The 22,116-nt window shown below is 36.1% G+C and overlaps 2 protein-coding genes across 2 annotated transcripts; both read left to right on the top strand.

Moving 5' to 3' along the window:
- Nucleotides 1-210: 210 nt before the first annotated feature.
- LOC109054443 lies at nt 211-1,597 on the top strand. Its single transcript, XM_019071702.2, has 3 exons — nt 211-406; nt 707-868; nt 963-1,597. Exons 1-3 carry the CDS (start codon nt 322-324, stop codon nt 1,595-1,597), a joined length of 882 nt encoding a protein of 293 aa, XP_018927247.1. The 5' UTR covers nt 211-321.
- Nucleotides 1,598-3,093: 1,496 nt separating this feature from the next.
- LOC109054460 (fibroblast growth factor receptor substrate 2-like) lies at nt 3,094-17,391 on the top strand. The gene is made up of 8 exons (XM_042726244.1): nt 3,094-3,491; nt 6,086-6,210; nt 6,309-6,397; nt 6,549-6,735; nt 7,627-7,788; nt 8,592-8,713; nt 10,169-11,086; nt 11,807-17,391. The coding sequence occupies exons 3-8, from the start codon at nt 6,332-6,334 to the stop codon at nt 12,233-12,235; spliced, it is 1,884 nt and encodes a 627-aa protein (XP_042582178.1). The 5' UTR covers nt 3,094-3,491; nt 6,086-6,210; nt 6,309-6,331; the 3' UTR covers nt 12,236-17,391.
- The last annotated feature ends 4,725 nt before the right edge of the window (nt 17,392-22,116 follow it).

A 22,116-nucleotide genomic window follows, 5' to 3' on the forward strand; every position in this document is an offset into this window, starting at 1 on the left:
ATAAAAAATAAAAATATTTAAGATAACACTTAAAAAATGTTGAACATGCAATAATTAAAAAACATTTGGCAATTGTACTCTGTATATTGTCTCTATATATCTTTAGTACTTTTGTATATTTCTAAATTTTTGTTTGTTTTTGAACTTTTCTAAGAGAGTGTATGCAGCCATTAAACTAGCAACTATGATATCATAAAAGGAACGTTTCAACATAGCAGATGAGAATACTGAGGGCTAACTGTGCTGCCAACAATTTCAGACGAGCACTTGTGTCTTTTCTGATATGAGAGAGCAAATGTTTTCACAAATATATACTTTTCAATGAATTCCTACGACTGGTCCCAGCCTAAGCCAGGGAACGAGCAGCCTTCTAGCTCTCCACCACCTCAAATATGCCAGAATAATGGTAAGAGGACATGATTTCCTGCTTGAACTGGCTGATTTAAATCAAATGAATTATCAGTAAGTGGCCCTTAGTTCAAAACAACTTTCTGTATTAGTTAATTATGAAATAAATAATAAGTTATTTAGTACGCTAATTATCACTTATTTTTCAAACATTCATCCAAAATGGATCTTATATGAATTTTGATTATTAATAACTTTTTTTGAATAACATGTTTCTTCATTGTATCTTCATTGATCATTTAAATATTATTGAATGATTTTTACATGTTTAAATTAAATGGCATTGTGTAATTTTAAGGACCTGCCATGACCGAAAATGACTTCATGGCACCTCCATGCCCACTATCTCCACCTCCTCCCTCACAGGAGTACAGAGCAGAGGTGCCATCTAACAGCCACAGTTTGGCCCTTCCAAGATCTGACTCAATTGAGACCCCATCTGGTGTTATCACACCTGAAAGTAACTTCTCAACAAAAATATCACACCAATGTAGTTTATCAGCACAAAGGTGAAAAAAAATACTGAGTTGCTTATTATGTTTTTTTATATTTAGATTTGATCTGGGATCCCCCAAATCTACAGGAGCTTGGTCCACTGAAATTATTAGGTGTTTACAACCTTCCACCACCCTTCTGGCCTGCCAGCTTAAAGGATAAGGTGAAGAATCTTGGCTTTAATGAGGATGAGACAAACAGAGCTGATGACAGCAGCAACATGAAGAATCCATCCGACTCTGCTCCTCACAATACGTTTGAAGAGCTTCTTGAGAATTTGGATTTCTCAACACCTTCTCCTCATGCAAATGAGGATATCTTTGAAATACTAGGCCTCTCTGTTGATGCATACAATGAACAGACTGAGATTGATGCCGTCATAGAGCAAGAAGAGGACAAGGACAAGCTCCCGCTCAGTCCTGTCATCACTGGCCACAACATGGAAGCTGCAGCCTTTGATTCTGAGGAACTTCTGTCTTATTTTACATGCTCAAGAAAGAGAAATAGTGCTATTTTCTTTGACAATGACTCCTCTTCTGCTGCTGACGAAAGTTCTGCCATGTTTAATGATTTGGAGCTCTTTGAGCCTCCACATGCAAAGCCTCAACTGGACTCTAATGAATATGTTGAAGACTTTTTCACTACTTTTTATAGTGCTATCTTCTCAGACGAAAGCACTGTTTCTTATGATTAAAGCAATGCTATTTGCAAATTAAAAGTCTGGAACGTTTCTCTATATTGTCTGTGGTCATCTGGGGATTTTCAGTCAAAAATGTCATATATGCTTTGAGCTAGTTGAATTCAAAATGCTGGAATTCACACCTTCTGGGAAGAAAAGCATCGTTATAGAGGTTAAATCTCTGAAAGGGGCGATCCATAAATGTTTATGATTGTGCACTTGAACAAGAAAGTCAATGCGAATTGTCATTCACAACCCATTTTACTTCCATAATGTGAGACTGATTTAGTATACTGGAAATGGATTGAATTGTGAAATCATGTGATCCTAATATGGTTGCCACAATGAGGGATTGCATTCCATGTAAAACAAACTTATTCTATCCCACTGATATGCCCATAACTACTTCAGTTTGATCAAGTTGTTGTTGCCCTTTACAGGCTGACAGACATGTAATTGATACCTGAAGCTGATGTATCCATTTACTCTAGTTGTATGCTGTGTCTGAGAAAGACCAAGGTTTACAGTCAGGATTCATTTCATAATTATATATTATCAGCCTCAGTAAACAATGATCTGAGGTTGAAAAGGGATATGCCATAAGATTGATGTACAACTTCAGATTACTTTACCATAAATAAGAAAACATTTAAGCGGTCAGAAAATATTTTAAAATATCAGAAAATATTTTTAAATATCAAATTTTCTTTAATGCCAAAAACCATTAGGACATTAAGTTAATATCATGCTCAATTAAAATATTTTGTAAATTTCCTACTGTAAATATATCAGAACTTAATTTTGGATTTAGTAATATGCATTGCTAAGAACTTAATTTGGACAACTTTAAAGGCGATTTTTTTTGCATACCTCATATTCCAGATTTTCAAATAGTTGTATTTCAGCCAAATATTGTCCTATCCTAAAAAAATATACCTCAATGCTTATTTATTCAGCTTTCAGATGATGTATAAATATCAACTGCAAAAGATTTACCTATGACTAGTTTTGTGGTCCAGGGTCACATAGGATCTTTTTGTGAAAAAGAATCACAGATGATTCATAGTGCAATAGCCTATTTTAGCACAATATATATATATATATATATATATATATATATATATATATATATATATATATATATATATATACATATATATATATATATGTGTGTGTGTGTGTGTGTGTGTGTGTGTATTTTTTATGTATGTATGTATGAAACAGATGAATATAAAAATGTAGTTTCTAAAAGCTAAGTGTTAAAAATATATATATTTTTATACCACCTAGTGCATGCTTATTATTATTATTTATTTTTTTTTACATTGGCTCACATACAAATGGCTTTGAGTTAAACGTTTTCCACATTCATGCAACTGAATAACAGCTGCTCAGATTGAACATAGCACAGTTACAGACGATTCAGAAATAAAGTTTTAGCCATTTCCCTAATCGTAAAACACCTGTTTGCGAGAATGCCAAACGCATTAAACCAATGGGAATTGGATTTGTCTGTCTTAAGTGACAGCAAGGTGGATTGAAATAGAGCTGCTGCCAACACGTCATCGTGTGATGCTCAAACACATTCACACCTCATCTTCTGGTCCTCCAGCATATTCTACCTTCTTGTCGCTCCAGCAGCCCTCGTTGTCTGCCTGAACTCTCACCCTGGTGGTCGGGAAATGTCAAAGAGAGGCCCGTGCTGCAGCAAGGGGGCGTTACGGGGGAAAAACAATTGGCTTTATTGTTATATTTTCACGCAGTTCGCCTTTTCTTAGTCTTACCACTAGAACAAGCATCAAAAACGACCAGCACGCCGACCGCCAAGTCCGATGGTGTAGCATCCGCCGTGGACTGCTGTTCGCATCCTTCATCTGTCTCGTCTCGTATTGCAATCATTGCCAAACATGTGAGTAGCAACCGCAGCTGAATTGTTCTGCAGTAGCCTAAACGTGTTTCGATGCCGCTGGTACAGTGTGAGCTCGATCGCATCCTGCTCTCATTCATCTCATTAGTTTGCTTGAATGTGCTGTGTTTGATACACAATAGTTACTAGCATCCAGCTGCAAACGGTTAGTGGTAGTGTAACACTAACGTTGATACAAAGGCTGGAACATATTGAGCCATCTCCTTGAACGCCGCAAGTGTTGCTTTTACTGGTTCGACTTCTACTTTGCTTTTCTGTCTTAGCATTAGAAAAGCTAGTCCTGCAGATTTGTGCTGCATTTATCCGGTTTTTCGACTGATTCTTGGCGGTGATGCGCTACAAGACGTTCAAGTTGCATCTGTTGGTCACTCCGTGTCTATTCGAGAGACCTGCTGCACGAGATTTGGATGTAAGATTCTCGGTTATTGCATAAACTGAAGACTAAAACACAATTTTCCAGGTGCCAAACGCGTCTGGTCCTGCATGACGGACTTCAGAGAATCAAATGTGGATTTCAGGTTCGACTGTGCGAACTGCTGTGTGAGGCACGAGACGTTGTGTGGCCTGATGTTATGAACTGACATGCTCATATTGATATGGGCATATCAGTATCCAAAAGAGATGAAGTATTAAATGTTTTATTAATCTAGTATTTCCCTTTTCTGTGTACATGGCACAGATATACTGTTTATATTAATTTGGGTTTATGTGGGAAACAACTTTATGGCTGGGCCTTCATGTGCATGACAAACTTTATGAATGAATTGCACATGAATGGTACTGAAGGGTCTGGCACACTTTTAAAAATTGCTGACATCTTCCACCATTAACCTTATTGCATTTAATCATGCATGCTTCATTTTCCTGAGTTATGCTGCTGTTTTAAAATGCTCATGATGCTATATTGATCAGCGTGGGCACTGGATTGTTAATTTTGAGTCAGGTTAATGTTGATGTTAATATTAGACATAAAAAAGACAACTGGAAGGCTATAGTTATACAGTTTATATTATCATTATATTGTGTGTATAGTAGTTTATACTTGAGAAATTTCCTTTAATATAACTTTGGCATTTGTAAACTTATGAATGTAGTAGTATGGAATTTGATTTGAGTTGACATTTCTATGGAAGTCATTGTTATGAAAGTACTGCTATTTAAAAATTACAAGACACACACTTGTCATTAAAGGTTTTCTTTCAGTTTTCATTTTAGCAGAAGTAGACTGCTTTTTATTTTTATGACAAATAAACCTGTTTTTAAAACAAGTATGCAGAAAATCAGAACATTGTGAGAATTTTGATGTGGTCCAGCATGTACTTGAATGGAGGATCCACAAAAATTTGAACTGATTTTCTGATGAACTGCTGTGTTGATCAGTGCTTTGGAACTTGCACTGCTTATAGTTGCAGAAATTGTTCTTTGTTTTTTAATTGATAGACACAAACATTTACAGTTTTATAGTGTTTTATTTTAAGCGATGAACACAACATAGTCAAAAATCCATGTTTTAAGAACATTATGCAAGAATAACATGCACTTGTTTAATGTAACAAAACCATACATTAATTCTGACAGGACCTGCTGGTAGAAATAAAATAATGATTCGATTCATGATAGGGTCAAAAATAATGTTTATAAGAACAGAGATTCTATTAGATGGGAGTAAGGGGTTTTTCCACACTAAGAGAAAGTAAAGACACCTGTTGGAATTTTGTCTGTGGGTTTTAATATAATAATGCATCCTTACAGTACCTTAACTGATTTAATACATAAATGCAGTAACACAGCAATGCATAAATATGGTCTGTATAGAGGTATTTGTGTAGTTTTTGTTTAGATAGATTCATAGAATTTCATATTAACACAAAATCTCAATGTATACATAAATAATACAGATACAAAAAAATCTAACTTTATGTAGCGGGATCATGCACATAAAAGTTTAATTTTTCACCATTTTCTGTGTTTCTACATGCCTGCTTAATTTTTGTGTTACAGGCATAGTTCATTTAAAAAATGAAAATTATGTCACGATTTACTCACCCTCATGTTGTTGCAAACCTGTTTGCATTTCTTTTTTCTATTATATGTTTTGAAGAATGTTAGTAACCAAACAGCTGTTAGCCATTGACTTCCATGGTATTTTTTCCCATACTGTGGAAGTCAATGGCTACAAGCAACTCTTTGGTTACAATCTTCAAAATATCTTAAGCGACAGTAAATGATTTGATGAAATGAAATAAAATTTGGGTGAACCAACCCGTTTAAATTGGAATTGCACAGAACTGATAGCTTTTTTTTCCTTTCCTCCAGCCACCTGAAATATAAGTTAGTTGTGGTTACTTAGACAGTATCTGTGCACATCAGGCTGAAACCATGAGTTGTAAGCTGATTCCACTTGAGAATAAGGTTCCCAGTATAAAGTAATTACGTTTTATTTATCCAGTGGGAGTCAGAGGAGAAAGAGCAACTTCATTCCCTGTGTCTTAATCACAGCTCAGGCGTTTTTGAAAAAGAGGACAGTATACTCAAAGGATTGTTCATCAAGTCCTTTCTTTTTCTCTGCTTCATAGGAAAAATGAAACATTTGTGCATTGGGACTGGATGCTCTTACCGGCACACCCCACTTCCGCCATGACACCCAGCAGAGGATTCTGGGATTGACGCAAGCATCACTCCCACTGATGGCCTGGACCAGGTGAGCATATAAGTGCACTTTTTTTGTCTCTTCATGTTTTGCTTTTAGCTGTCTCCGTATAGTCCCTGCAATATCTGACCCGTTTGTCCCTGTTTAAGGTTTCAGCTGGCCTGCTGAAGCTATGGGGAGCTGCTGGAGCTGTCTATACAGAGATACTATCCGAGACAACCATCTCAACAAATTTAAGGTGCATTTCACAATACACTTAATGATAGAAACAAACCCTAAAAAGCACTGTGTCAGTAAATATAAATTTTAAGTGCAACATTTGATAATAGTTACGTTGTTAACCTAGTAGAGCACTGTTTGGTTCTGTGATAACCTGTTATGTCTGACAGGTGACTAATGTGGATGATGAGGGAAATGAGTTGGGCTCAGGAACCATGGAGCTCACACAGACAGAGCTCATTCTGCACACGCGCAAACGTGATGCCATCCGGTGGCCATACCTTTGTCTGCGCCGATACGGTTACGATTCCAACCTCTTCTCTTTCGAGAGTGGCCGTCGTTGTCAGACAGGACAAGGTAAGATGATTCTTTCTTCTACTTTATGCACATGTAAGACTTAATTGTGTGTAAAGCAAAAATCTAAACCTTCTTTGAACCCTTACATTTGCTCATTTTTAGGGATATTGGTGGGTGGTTAAAGGGATAGTTCACCCAAAAATAAAAATTCTGTCATAATTTACTCACCCTCATGTCATTCCAAACCCATAAGAGCCATAAGGTTAATCTTTGAAACACAAATTAGGATATTTTTAATAAAACCGGAGAGGTTTCTGTCCCTCTGAAACCTGAAAGTCCAGGTAACCAACCAAAGCTTTTAAGATTGAAAAAAGGCATAAAGTAAATGATGTAAAGCAAATCCGTATGAATCAAATGAAGTTTGTGAAGAGATACAATTGCTTTATGTGATTTAATTTAGGCTTTTATTTACATCTAAACAATGACTGCACACAAAAACACACATAGCAAATACAGAAGCTTGTGCCATTGAGGTTTGTTCTGTGAACAAAAAAATATGGGAATAAAGGCTACATTAAATCTGTTCATCATATTAAGTGATCATATCTCATCACAAGATTTTAATTAAATCACTCAATTCATATGGTTTAACCTTTTCAGATCTTTTAAGATTTGGTTTCCTGGACATTCAATGCAGGGACAAGCCGCTCAGGTTTCATTACAAATATATGAATTTTCTAATAGAACGACACGAGGATCAGTACATTTTGGGGTGAACCTTTAATTTAATGTGTATTCTAGTAATGTTATAGATATTTTTAAATTAAGTTTAGTTAAATTCTGTAATCCTAATTTAGATTTTTTGTGCCTTCCCCATGCATGAAAGTAATACTCCACCTATGCATTTACTATTGTTTTCCTGTTTTCCTGTTTTCTTGCATGTTTTGACAGGGATCTTTGCATTCAAGTGCTCTCGTGCAGAAGAGATCTTCAACCTGTTGCAGGAGTTGATGCAGTGTAACAGCATCAATGTAGTGGAGGAGCCCATGATCATGACCCGGCCCGGGCATGCACCAGAGATGGACATGCCTCGAACTCCACAGACACCCAATAGTGAGCTGGAATACCTACACACTTGAACACACAGGGTTTCATATCTACATATATGTGTAAAACGAAACTGACCCGTTCACTAATCATTCGATCAGTCTTTACTGTTTTAATAGGGTGCAAATTTTTGAACAGTGAGGTCATGTTCAATATCAGTTATGAAATAGGGATAAACAAGTTAATTATAATGTCACGTCAGCGGTATTGCTTTTTTTAGCAGTAGAAAACGTGCACATTTAAACACCTAGCCAGGTGTTTACATATTTTCACACTCCATTCATTAAATGTCTCTCACAACTTTATTTTTATTTTCAAGTGTGCTGGGAAGCATTGACATTTCTGTAAATGTACAGTAGTCAAATAACATTGACATTAAGATTTTTATAACCTTTATGTAACTAGTCACCATATAAGCTTTTTGCAATTCAAGTTTATTTATATAGCGCTTTCACAATATGTGTTGTTTCAAAGCAGAATTATAAAGCGTGCTTGTTTTGATGTTACTTAAAAAGTCTTGAGATGTAAGAAATGAGTTTTTAAAGCATAGCCATTCAGTGTAGGTATGCATGATTGTTATAAAGACCCCATAGAAACAAAATTGTTTTGTGTATTTTAGTCATCATTTGGCTTTTGTTAGATATTGACCATTGAGGTCATAGGCAAAATAGACCAAAAAAATATGATGACTCATTTCACACGTTATTATTGACATATATCTTGCCCAAATATCAACAGAACTTAACTTATAGGAGGAAGACCTAAATGTCACCTGCTTATGTGTACTGTGCTTTGGTCTGTTTGTGTAGGCCCTGGATTCCCGATGCAGGGTTTTCCTAATGGATACCCGGGATACCCAATCAGTGCAGACCCATCGCAGCCCTCTCTCACCAACGACCACAGACACAGCCTCATTGGACTGGATGACCAAGTGAGAACAAACACCTGCCTGTGCATACATTCAGTAGCCACAAAAAGTATCTGGACACTCAAACAGCATTGTATTTGACAAATAAACAGAAACAAATAATGCTAGAACTTTTCTCAAAACATAACTTATTTTTTTAATTTTTGCAACTATGTTTAAAGGGATAGTTCACTCAAAAATGGGAATTTTCACCATCAATTATTTTTTAGATATTTTAAAGAATGTTTTTACCCAAAAAAAGAAAGCCATTGGGGTCTAAAACAACATTGGACCAAACTGAAATTAAATGATGGCAATTTGTAATATTTTAGTAGATGCTTGAGGTCAGTTCTCCTCAAGTTCACACAGGGGTTCTAGCAGAATAACCACAGGTTTAGGTTCATCACATTCAAATTCATAAGATTAACTGTTACGTTCCACTTACATTTAAAACTTCACAGCTAACAAAATATTTTTTTAAATGACACTTGATTTGATGTTGTGTTATCTAATGCAATGACATTAATATGCTTAAGTATGTCTTAAAGGGATAGTTCAACCAAAACTGAAAATTATCCAAAAATGACATCATCCGCTGGAACGCCACTCTCCCGTTAATGTGCGTACGAGAGCTAGAGATTACAGTTTTTAAGGTAGTAAATATAGATATTTTTCTTACACAAACACATCACTTTGCTCCAGAATGTGTTTATAAACCCTCTAGAGCCATGTGGAACACTTTTTATGATGGATGGACGCACTTTATTTTGCTTCAAAATCTGGACCACTACCCACCTTCATTATAAATCTTGGAAGAGCCAGGACATTTTTTGAAATAACTAAGAAAAATATCATAAACACCTAGGATGGTTTAAGGGGGAATAAAATAAATCATGGGGTAATATACATTTTTGGGTGAAATATCCCTTTAAATTAAAAGAAAAATACTTTTGAGGGCTTTGTACATTTGAATAATAATATTACTTAACTTAAAATGAATTAGAAGAATTGGACCTTTTTCATATTTCTTGGGTTCTGACAGATTCATGATAGCATTTCTATGACTTTGAAAAGAGGAAATAAAAATATTGACATCGATTATGTTGGTTAGAAGAGAGAATTTGCTGTAACTTCCTTAGCCAATGTATTAGAAACCAATTTCATTAATTTAATGCCAAGGTAATAAAACACAAAGTACAGTGTTATAAATCTACATAATTTTTTTTTAAAATGAAAACAGAGAAAGTCCTTTAGATGTAAGATATTATTATTTGTGGAAACACATTTTCAGAGTCTATAATAAGAGTCCATTTACAGTTGAACAGTTCAGATCATGTGTTTCACACACATGCAGTATAAGGGAAACTATGTAGCATCTTTTTCAAGGTGTTAAAATGTTCATGACGTAAAATCTAGATAAGTAGTGTCCTCTCAGTTACTTAAACATCAGTTTAACTAACTTTTCTCATTTGCTCCCAGACCCATACGTATGTGAATACAGTAGGCATGGAAACTGACCTCTCAAGCCGCCACTGTGTTCACTCCCTGCCCGAAGTGCGGCCCACCACCTACCCGGAAACCTCAACTACCACCACCATACGTGGGGGCCCAGTCCCAGGCCAGCCCAGCATGCACTGCTGCCCCCTGGACGACCCTCACAAAGACCCTCAGGTCTTCCTCCAGCCTGGAGCCCAGGAGGTGAAGTTCATGTTGGGTCCGACCCCAGCACAGCGCCACCTGATGGAAAGAGATAGAGACCGCCACGTCACTCACCCGCTTCGAGCACCAGACGGCAGCTCCGAAACAGAAGGAGAGGAGACTCCATCTGTACACATGTGCAACACACACTCTTACCACCATTGCCATCATCTAATGCACCGACACTCTAGCATGGAGCCTTGCCCAGAAAGCCAGCTGACGTACGAGAATATCAACGGACTCCGAGGGGCACGTAGGCAAAGGCTGAGTCCGAGCACTGTGTCTCAATCTCAGTCTTTGGGCTCCAGTAGCAGTAGCAGCACCACTGGTGATTCCCGCACACACACGCATCCGCACTCCCTCCCACTCACACACACGCACGCTTCCTCGCTGCCTCCGCAGGCATACGGCTGTGACCGGGGAATGGGGGTCAGTGGTCATCGGCGCACCGCGTTGCTCAACTATGAGAACCTTCCGTCGCTCCCCCCGGTTTGGGAATACCGTGCGCTTCAGCGTGAGGAAGAAGAGGATCAGGACGAAGACGAGGATGAGGACGAGTATGAGGAGGAAGAGGAAGAAGAATATGATGAGTATGAGTATTCTGAAGGGCCCGCTACCCCAAACGGATACCATCAGGAGAGTGGCAGCAGCGGTGGGATTCATCGCGATGCCCTGCAGAACTATGTCAACACTGAACAGGTGCGTTAACAAAAGCACGAGTAAATACATGTGGAGAATATGCCAAATTGAATTCCAGGGTATAATCAGGGAATTGTAAAATAGTGATTTCCAGGCCTGGAAAGTTATATGAATAAGTTAAATTTCATATATATATATATATATATATATATATATATATATATATATATATATATATATATATATATATATATATATATATATATATATATATATATATATATATATTAAAAAGTTAAAAATGTAATAAACTTAAATAAGTATATTTTATATTTATATAGATATATAAATAGTGAATATACATTAAATAAAATGTCAGTCAAAAATTATAATGCAAAGTAAGTAATAATAATAATACTAAAAAGTCAGGGAAATTTCAAGAGTGAATATTTATTTAAATAGTTATGCTTAGCTCTAAAATTATTTAATTGGTTATTGCTCTTTGGCTGGTCATTGCTTTTTGAAAGTTCTGTATGAAATAATAAATTATGTCATGAAAAATCATTGGTCAAAATTATAATACAAAATAAATACAAAAGTAAAATCTGTGGAATTTCAAGAGTGAATATATATTTGATAGTTATGCTTAGCACTAAATTATTGCTCTTTAAGAGTCCAATCTGTATTTAATAATAAAAATAAAATCATAGAAAGTCATTGCTCAATGGAAGCCCTGTGACTGGTAGCACTGAATCCTACTTACATGCAAACTCTTAACAGCTACAGCCTCCAACACGTCTCCGTCACGCTTGCCCTCCGCACCCTCACCCACCTGAGAGGGCCAACCGGGTTTTCAACTTTGACTTCAGACGTCAGCGAGCGGGACGTGGCAGCACCACCTGCGAGCAGCACAGCCGTCACCCGCCTCCTCCTCCGTCTCGCCAGCTCAACTACATCCAGGTGGACCTGGAGGGTGAGCCCTCCGGTTGCTCGGGACACGGAGGAGGGGCTCCGGTACCACAGAGACCTCCTCCCCTCAAACGTGGCATGGCTGCCGCCACAGCGGCTCCTTCCTCCCGCCGTGGAGAATGCTACGCCGTGATCGACCTGAAGAAGACAGCAGCCATGTCCAACCTACAGAAGGCTCTCCCTCGAGATGACGGCACCTCACGGAAGACACGCCACAACAGTACCGACTTGCCTCTGTGAGAGGGAAAAAGAGAGTTACAGGTATGACAGGAATAAAAATGAGGGGAAATGTTCAGGAAAGAGAGAGTTTTGGTGGTATTTTCCTCCCACCATTATAGTGAAGCCTCTATTTTCTCATTTTCTACACTCATACCAACTGCTGCTTGATGAAATAGTAACTCCATTGAGCCAAACACTGAGCATTGTATTTATTTATTTTCTCACATTTTGCGTGGGAAGGTTGTGAGATGATAGTTAACTACTTATCACCGTGGTTTTGGGTTGCTGTCTGGGCTTTGGGCCAAAGAATTGGGTTCAGAAAAAATTATTCATTCAGGAAACAATCTGCAGTGTTTCTAAGTGTCTTAAGTTTTGTTTTGTTTGTTTGTTTTTTGTATTTGTCATTTATCATCTGTTGATTTAAAGGGATAGTTCACCCAAAAAAAAAAAAAACCCCGAAAGACAGCAGCCTGCTAGATAACTATCATATATATTTTGAGTGATATTAAGATGAATAGATGATTTTTGGGTGAACTATTTCTTTACTTTTCAGTAAGGCAGCATAGTATTTTGACACTTGAGCAGAACAGACTTGAAACCACCATAAGTGTTTTATTACCACATGTAAGATCATTTCATAATTATCAAAATAGATCTAGTTTCTTCTGTAACTAACTGAAGACAAGATCTTCATCATGATAAAGATACTCCACCAGTCTCTCTCATTGTCTATTTCAGTTCCCATATGTAGCTATTTGGAGGCTGCAACGAGGATGAAGAGAGCTAATTGTTCAGTATTTGAATGCCTCTTGATTCTCCTATCCTCAGGAATTGATTCGATCAATTCAGTTTGCACTTATAGTTCTCAAATTGTAACTGAGCCTCCCGTTATTTCATAGTTTCCCACTAAGTTATGGCAAATGAAAGTTTACACAATTATTAGTAATTATTCAGAACATGATCCATAGTATCTCTTTGGGTTTGTGGTGGTTTTGAAATGGAGTATTCTATGTTTCAAGTGCTCTGTTTTGAGTGCTAAAATCCAGACTTCGGCCCAGCAAAACATATGGAAAGGGAGGATAATTCTGATCTAGAAATGAGCTTATTTTGTTCAGTATCTGCTCAAGCTTTTGCTCTTAGCACCATTGATAGTCATTTTTTATTTTATCATTTTATTTATTTTTATTTTTATTTTTATTTTTATTTTTCTTCAGAACACCGTAAGATATTGTTTTTCACTTTCCCAGAAATTGAAAGGAAAGAGCAATTTAAAGCGGATTTGTGCATTGAAAAATAAGTAAATAAATATTTTCAAGTAAAAAAAAAAAAAAAAAAATAGTAAAAGTAGTTAAATAGTTAAAGTACGTTACAATAAAAAACCTGCTATTCTCACATCCCCAGTGACAATATACCTGAGAGTGACAATTCTCTGTGAATCCGAGAGTGTATTTATGTACATCTATGTTTTGTAAAGCTACAGTACGTAAAGCACCATATGCATATTCAGAGGTAAGAATGTTAATTATTTTTTATATCTTAAAAAATATGCCAGGAATCATAAGGCAAAACATATTTATTTAATTTAGAATTATTTATCTATCTAGCTGTTTGTTCGTTTATTTATTAATTTATTTATTGTTTTGTATTTGAATTATTCGTAAAGTAGATAACCTGTTGTTAGATTAGTTGTTTTAGAGATACCAAAGGTGGTATGGGAAACCACAGAATCTACCTTGGTATTATTTAATGTCTTTTTCAAACTGCAGTTTCATGTTGAATAATAACTGTATTTGAACATATTGTGCCAAAAATATAATGATATCACTGAACTATGTGCCATTGGTAAATGTTGAATTTTAGGGCTAACAATCAACAACATGTAAAACATAAATGCAGCTGTTCTTTACAATTACATCATGATCAGTTCAGGGCTTGATAATATTTTGTCTACAAGTACACTAAAAAAACTAGACTAGTCAGTGTATTCCCAATAAAATCCCATTGTGTCTATCCTAATTAGTAGTAGGTGATATTTTTTAGTCTCTAACATTACTGCTGTTTTTCATCGGAATTTCATAAATCAGCTATTTTTATAACACAGTTGGTGTTCTAAAATAGTTACACATCTTTTGTTTTTCAGTTTTAGCATTTGCTTTCTTATGGTTGTTAATTCAGCCCTAAAATGAATTGATCTCTCACCAACGATACTGATGTAGCTATACATTTTTGAAGTTATGAAAATTTTGCTAGGGACCTCCAAGAGCAGAGGTTTTTATCTTACTTGCTGGGCGTGGATGTAGACCCAGTTTTTCAAAATCTTACTGGCAGCCATATTGTTCTGAGTGCAAGGCTTTGTGGGGCTTACTTATTGTACACATATTTTTAGCAAAAAGTTGATCATAAATGATAACTTAGAAATATCTAATGTTGCACTTACCGTTTTAATTCCATTGGAAACTAACGGCATCACAGTAGATTTAGATGTTTTGCCAGAAGCCATAACTGAGAGAAAATATTTTAAAGGTCAGGTACCAGAAAATGTTCAGAGTAATAAATGTGATTTATTTTTTTATCACCAAAATTTTCAAATTAAAAGATAAAAGTGAAAAGAAATGATTTAAAGATTATATGCTACATCGTTGTGATGTTTTCATTTTGAGAGCCTTGCAGTTCAATACAATATTGCTGCCAAATAGTAAATCCAAATCAAATCAACATATTACACTCACAATCACAATTACATACATATTGTACTTTAAGAATGCGATGATGAACTATTTGGACACTTTTAGACACTTTTCAGAGGATCGATCTAGTTTTTAACATCTATATTTTGGTATTGTGGTATGATAAACATTTTGCAATAACAGCTAATGGAGTCATATCAGAATTTGTTTGAGTTGTTCACGAACATGTTCTGTGATACAAGTCACAGTTGTGTGTGCATTCAGAAAGGACTGGATCAGCAGTGGGTTTACTGTCTTTCTCAGGCCTCATCTTGATAAACATGCGCTATATGTGTATTTAAACCAGGCTTGAGGGGAAAAAAATCTAGTCATCTTGTCTGTAGGTGTGGGATCATATAGAGAACTTGATTGTGCCATAAGTGATTTTTGTCCACTCTTTTAAAATAACGTGAAACTATAGTGGAAATTTAAAGGTACAGTAGCACATACTAACTAGAATCCTGTGTTGACTTTGATTGCGTGGGGCCGCTTTGGAGTGTAAATGCTTGTTTTGTTGGTTGGTTTATTTGTTTTATGTTTTTATACCTTCCGTACACCTCATTAATTTCATTCATTATCAGCCTTTGAGTTACGCGTTAGACCCAGGTCAAATGCACTGAAATTGTAATGAGGTGAGCAATCATCTGAAAGTACTGTAAGTCCCTATGTGAAATCATGATTTTGCAAAATTTCCAAGATGTATAATCACTGAATGTGCTTATTGCCATAAACGGGAAATAGTTGAAACCTTTCAGTTTTTTTGTTTCCATGAAACCAACATTGAACCTCTCATCAAGTGATTTTAATTCAGTTTCTCATCTAAACGTGGGATGGTATTCCACTTGAAGAGGGTTTCGCAGTGACCTTATCGAATGACCTGTCCTATTGGCGGTAGATTTACATTGTCATAATAAAGCTTAGGCGAAGCTCAATGACTGTGATGTACTGTACATTAATGTGAATGTGTCTCAAATGTGTCAAAAGAGAGAGAACGAGAGCTGCCCATGCATGGACTCTTTACCGGAGACTGCATTTCTGAAGCTCCTCAAACTGTCTCGCTCTCAAACTGTCTTACACTCTGTATGAATGTACCACACAGAGATGAACTTGTAAAATGCTCAGATGAGGTGATTTACACTCAATGTTTCTATCCTCCCTGATGAAAAGATGTGTTAATGTTAATGTTTCGTCTCAAGAACTCCGATTTCGATTCGATTTTTTTGATTGTTTCTTTATATACAGTATTTACATTTTCTTGTAAGTATGTAATTCTGTGTATGTACATAACATATATGGGTATGCAGTTGCAGTCAGCTTCTCCTGTGTTTGTTTGTGTTGGCGCAACAGACACTACTTTTGCCACAGCCATTTGTAGAAAGAGCAACGCCTTGACAGTCATTCCATTAGATGGACATTCCAGTCCCTATAAACAGATCGGAGATCTCCTATAGTCTGTTGATGTTGCAGTCGCAACCCTTCCCCATTCTTACAATGCAAAGCAGGCATGCCCCATGTTGAATGTTATTTTCAGTCATATAAACTTTTGAAGAGAAAGGCTTGTATAATAAAAATGAATGTGATTAAATGTAATGTCAACATTAAAACTTGAAATGTCATCGTGTTTGCTCTGATGCATGTTTGAATGTCTGAGAACAAGATGGATAGCTCTCTCTCTCTCGAAAAAAACAGAAATCGTGAACTTTATGTACTCTTTCCATTGTGAGCTGCCTACTTAGTACACTAGATGGCAGCAAAGGCTACAAGAGCAAAAGAAGAACAAAGAATTGCATGATTCTTAGGAGGTACAAATGTGGTTTAGACTTTGGAATAACAAAACACGCGCACACAAATAATCTAACAAGGGAATTAATATGTTTTTTATATACATTTAAATTAATTTAATAAAAACATATTAGTTAAACATTTATTATTACAATTTCTCATTGGGTTGGAATATAGAAAATAATATCAGATCTTGTTTTATTTTAAGAAAATATTTAGAGTAAAGAAAGTGACTTTTTATCACCAAAAATTTCCTATTCAAAGCAAATAAAAAAAGAAAAGGAAGAAAAAAAAACAATCTAAAAATATGTGCTCCTCTTTTTTGATTATTGTTACGTTTTCATGTCGACAGCCAGCTACCAAATTGTAAAGCCAGATAAAATCAATTTTGGAATGAAAAATTTCTCAATATTTTGGGGAATTTGATTTAAGTCATGTGTCAGAAACATAAATAATTCTATTAGTTTTTAAATTCTAATCTTTTTTTTTTTTTTTTATCACGCCTATTACAAAAAAAAACAAAAAAAAAAAAAACATAATACCTATAACACCCTGGTAAAAATAGCCTACTGAGAACACTGACTGAACCACCTATAATAACTCCAATTAATAAGTGGCATCGTGGCATTGGGGCTGCCAGTACACAGGTAAGCACCACTCATAATCTTAAGAAATAGTAAAATACAGCTTACTAATAATTATTTGATATCACATATATAGTCTATTATTATCATCAGAATCAGAATGAGTTTTATTGCCAGGTATGTTTACACATACAAGGAATTTGTTTTTTAATAGCAGAAGCCCCACAGTGCAACAGAATGAGAGTAACAAGACAGAACGCAGATAATAAAAAGAGTAACATACAAATATACACTGTTGTTACAGTGCTGTCCATGATGGTGAGTGCGCAGAGTGCAGGGGGTCTCTCCTGAAGTCCACGATCATCTCCACAGTTTTGAGCATTTTAAGCTCCAAGTTGTTAATGACTACAGGTCTGTAGTCATTAAGTCCAGTTATTTTGGGTTTCTTTGGGACGGGGATAATGGTGGAGCGTTTGAAGCATGAGGGGACTTCGCACAGCTCAAGTGATCTGTTGAAGATCTGTGAGAAGATGGGGGCCAGCTGGTCAGTCCTGTTTTTCAGATATGCTGGTGTCACACCATCTGGGCCTGGTGCTTTTCTTCTCTTGTTCTTTCTGAAGACCTGACGCACATCATCTTCACTGATCTGAAGTGCAGGTGTGGGGGAGAGGGGGGTTGCAGGAGGTGTGAATGGTGTTTTAGCTTCTGCCAGTTGTTGATTCTTCACAGAGCTGGGTGAGTGTATCTTGTAATTGGTGATGTCTTTCAGACCTTTCCACACTGAAGCAGGGTCACTGGAAGAGAATTGGTTCCTTAGCTTTCCAGAATAATTCCTCTTTGCCACTATGATGTCATTTTCCAATGTGTATTTGGCATGTTTACACAAGAATCTGTCCCCACGTCATCTTCTTTGGCCTGACGGAGCTGTCTGAGTTTTGCAGTGAACCGTGGTTTGTCATTGTTGTAGGTTAAATGTGTCCTGGTACGAATGCACATATCTTTACAGAAACTGATATAAGTAGTTACAGTCTTTGTGAGCTCATCCAGATCGGTGACAGCAGCTTCAAAAACACTTCAATCAGTCTCTGCTTCATTAGTCCATCATTCCAAAAGCTGGCCGTGGGACAGGGCAATATGCATCATTTATTGTGGTGTAACAATGGTCCAATATATTGCTTTCTCTGGTGGGACATGCAACGTGCTGTCTGTATTTTGGCAGTTCGCGGGAAAGTCATTATAATCATTAGGAATTTTCGCCTATGCAAACCACACATCACACTTGTGGACTCTCTTGTTTCAAACAAACCCAAATAGCACAAACTTGAATCTCATTGTCTTGAAAATGAGACCTCAAAGTGTTGTTTTCTTTGTGGAAGCTCTATATAACAGGTACGATTATAAAATAATTTCAATTCAAATGAACATTTGGTGAGTAGCATTGTTAGTAAACAATGTGAATGAAAACAATGTGAATTGGTCAATATCTTAAAATTGACCATTATCTCAAAGCAGCCTACAAACTGATACAGTTTATTTTGTGCTGACTGTACATTATCTCTACTTATTTATTTACTCATTATTAAGGTTATGTAGAAGCTGGCAGAAAGCTGCTTATATAGGCTACATGATGCCCTGAGCAGTAAGGTCACAGTGATGAAAAATGGAATTGAAACGCAATCCTAGTTTGACTGATGGGATTGAAACTCATATCCAGAGATAAGATACTGGCTTTCAGACCATCCACAAGTCTGGTTTGAATTGGATTTGTAAACATAAGACATACAGAACATCCTAAATCTGTTATTTCTGATTTAGCTAAATTGCCTTTATTATTGTTTTTGGACACATATTTGTCAGCTAAGACATTTGTGATACAATTTAATGAAGAACAAAAACATTAGCTTTCTTAAATGACTTAACCCTTGGATGCCCAATGTTCCTTTCCCATAAACAAGATCAGGCTGGAATGTTCTGAGGACAATTATTTGTTATTTTGTACTTTTGTACACTCTCTCTCTCTTTCTCTCTCACAGGCACAAAACTGGCAGTTTGGTAATGACGAATCTCAAATGCAAACTGTGTGTGTCTTGCTTCAAAACATAAATCATACACTAGATTACATTCTTAATATCATAATAATACATTCATTAATTCATAAACACATAACAATTAATAATTTAAAAAGTTTCTTACAATTACTATATTAAATCCATTTAATAATTTAATCATTGATTAGTCATTTATATTACTGGTTTTAATATTATTATTTTTCCATTGTTGTTTAGTCTTACAATGTGTAGTTTCAAGGGCTGTTTGTCTTCATGAGTAAGAGATAAGCGAATGACTTTTTTTCAAGGTTTTTAATGTCACAGTTGTGAAATAGTGATTTTCCATTGCTATGGCTTGTCGTATGATTACACTTTTTGTTAGTCAGACGAAGTCTAAGCACTGAAACATACACGTGATTGTTCAATAAACTCTGCTCCTTTTTATCATCATCACTTCATCTCCTGCTTCTACTCTTCTCTAGCTTTACTCAGACAACTTCTTGGCTGATAGAAGACTATTACTTGTTTTGGGTACAAGACAAGTTCCAGACAAGACTCGCAGGTGATGATGGGTTTTGGGTATTAGACGATTTGCTGACTAGTTGTTCTGGTACCCGACAAAATGGATATTTTCTGACAGGATATGGCATCCGGGGCTGGATCTGATATTTCTGACATGGATGCATGATGTAACAGTAAAAGAAAGGTTTTCACATTTGACTGCACTTGAGAATGCAACTTCACCCTGTAACAGTTAAGTATGTTTAAACAAAGTACCAATTCTTTAACTGTATCATATTTAACTGTTTCATATTGACATAACAAACCACCAAAACAAGAAACATGATGATTGGTTTGTTTGTTTTAAATCCTTTGGGGATACAAACTAAATAGGCTTTAATGATTGTTTTTATTATCATATTTTACTATTATACCTCTTGTAACTGCAGAGAATGAAGGAAAACAAAACATGAACTAAAAATGTCAAGATGCACTTCAGGCTAATATGATATTATGTCTAATGATCGGATTGAATTAAATTCATTGCCTTTATTGGCATTGTTTTTTTCTGCATACAATGAAATTGGGAGCACTGCTCCTGACTGGTGTTAGAAAAACAAACATATGACCACAGACAATAAATTAGACTATAAGACTGTATAGTACAGTTTTACAAATAAATACAACAAGTGACTGAGTCATGATATTCACACTGAGCAATCTGAGTAAAGTGACCATTTATAGTATTGCACATTGGCCTTCACATTGATATGCACAGTATGTTTATACAAAAGTACAATTTAAATGGAATGAGTAACTGTAGAGATTTAGTGACTAGATATAGTACTGCACAACTGACATATAGTGTATATTATTGCACATGTATTATTGCAGCTTACTGCAGATATAGCTTTTCACATTTAGTAACCAGATATGGTAATTTTAACTGATATATTATTTAGTGCATTTGTTTAAAGTTCTGATAAATAAAGTGTACAGCCAGTGGTATTGCAGATTGACATATATGTTGTATACTGCATGTTGTATAGCATCAGTATAGACAGAAGAGATGTAAATGAAATAAGTGACTGCAGTTATAACATGGTTGGAACAGTATTTGGCATTAGTGCATTTATGAGTTTAAAGTCCTGATAGCAACTGGGAAGAAACTGTTCTGTAAGCGAGTGGTTTTTGCTCTTAAGGATCTGTACCACCTGCCTGAGGGCAGAAGATTAAACAGGTGGTGTCCTGGATGGGATGTGTCCTTGATGATGTTTTTGGCCCTTGAGAGATAATGGTAGTAAGCAATGCTTTCCAGGGAGGGTAGTGAGCAGCCAGTGATTTTTTGGGCTGTGTTGATTATTCTTTGTAGGGCTTTCTTGTCTGCTGCAGTGCAGCTGGAGTACCTCACTGAAATGCAGTACACTTACACACTCTCTATGGTAGAGCGGTAAAAGGACACCAGCAGCTGACACTCTAGGTTGTTCTACCTGAGCACTCTGAGGAAGTGCAGCCGTTGCTGTGCCTTTTTGATCGTTGCTGAGGTATAAGCAGACCAAGACATGTTGATGGATAAGTGGACTCCCAGGAATTTGAAGGTGTGGAGCCTTTCGACACATTCCCCATTGATGTAGAGTGGGGCTGGTTCAGTATGGCGACTCCTGAAGTCAAGAATGAAGTCTTTTGTCTTAGAGGAGTTCAGGGACAAATTATTTACAGAGCACAACTCCTCTAGTTTCTGGACTTCATCTCTGTAGGCTGATTCATCATCTCCTGAGGATGTGTACAATTGTCTTAACAATGTGTATATACAAGGCAAAATAAAATGGATGTATAGTTAGAGCGATAATTCTATTTGACCAAATTCTGATTCATTAATATTTTGTTAATTGTACAAACTATAATGTAAAAATATTGCAACAAATAATAATTTACCGTTTTTTTCTATTTTTTAATTTTAAAAAGAAAATATAGAAGTTGGTACTGCACTACAGTCAGGTGCTCTGACATCTATGCTGAGTAAGACTTAACTGTGCAGAACTTGTGCAAAATATCATCATAAAAATTGACAGGTATGGCTAATGTAATTCTAGAAGAATTTGCCAAAGGTGTTGAAAAATGTTCATACACTTGATGTAATTAAGTGTAATTAAATTGTCAATCCTAAAATCATTTTCATACAAAACTCACCTTTTGCTTATCAGTGTTGATCTATTTGACACTGTGTAAAGCTACAGGATTACATTATTGTGTTTAAATCA

The sequence above is a fragment of the Cyprinus carpio genome, chromosome B6 (assembly GCF_018340385.1).
Source record: "Cyprinus carpio isolate SPL01 chromosome B6, ASM1834038v1, whole genome shotgun sequence".
In the NCBI taxonomy this organism is placed as follows: Eukaryota; Metazoa; Chordata; class Actinopteri; order Cypriniformes; family Cyprinidae; genus Cyprinus; species Cyprinus carpio.

Coding starts and splice junctions, on each gene's coding strand:
- LOC109054443 (XM_019071702.2), top strand. CDS start 322: ATGAATTCCTACGACTGGTCCCAGCCTAAGCCAGGGAACGAGCAGCCT. Junction 407..706: donor TCAAATATGCCAGAATAATG/GTAAGAGGACAT, acceptor TGTAATTTTAAG/GACCTGCCATGACCGAAAAT. Junction 869..962: donor TGGTGTTATCACACCTGAAA/GTAACTTCTCAA, acceptor TTTTATATTTAG/ATTTGATCTGGGATCCCCCA.
- LOC109054460 (XM_042726244.1), top strand. CDS start 6,332: ATGGGGAGCTGCTGGAGCTGTCTATACAGAGATACTATCCGAGACAAC. Junction 8,714..10,168: donor TCATTGGACTGGATGACCAA/GTGAGAACAAAC, acceptor ATTTGCTCCCAG/ACCCATACGTATGTGAATAC. Junction 11,087..11,806: donor ACTATGTCAACACTGAACAG/GTGCGTTAACAA, acceptor AACTCTTAACAG/CTACAGCCTCCAACACGTCT.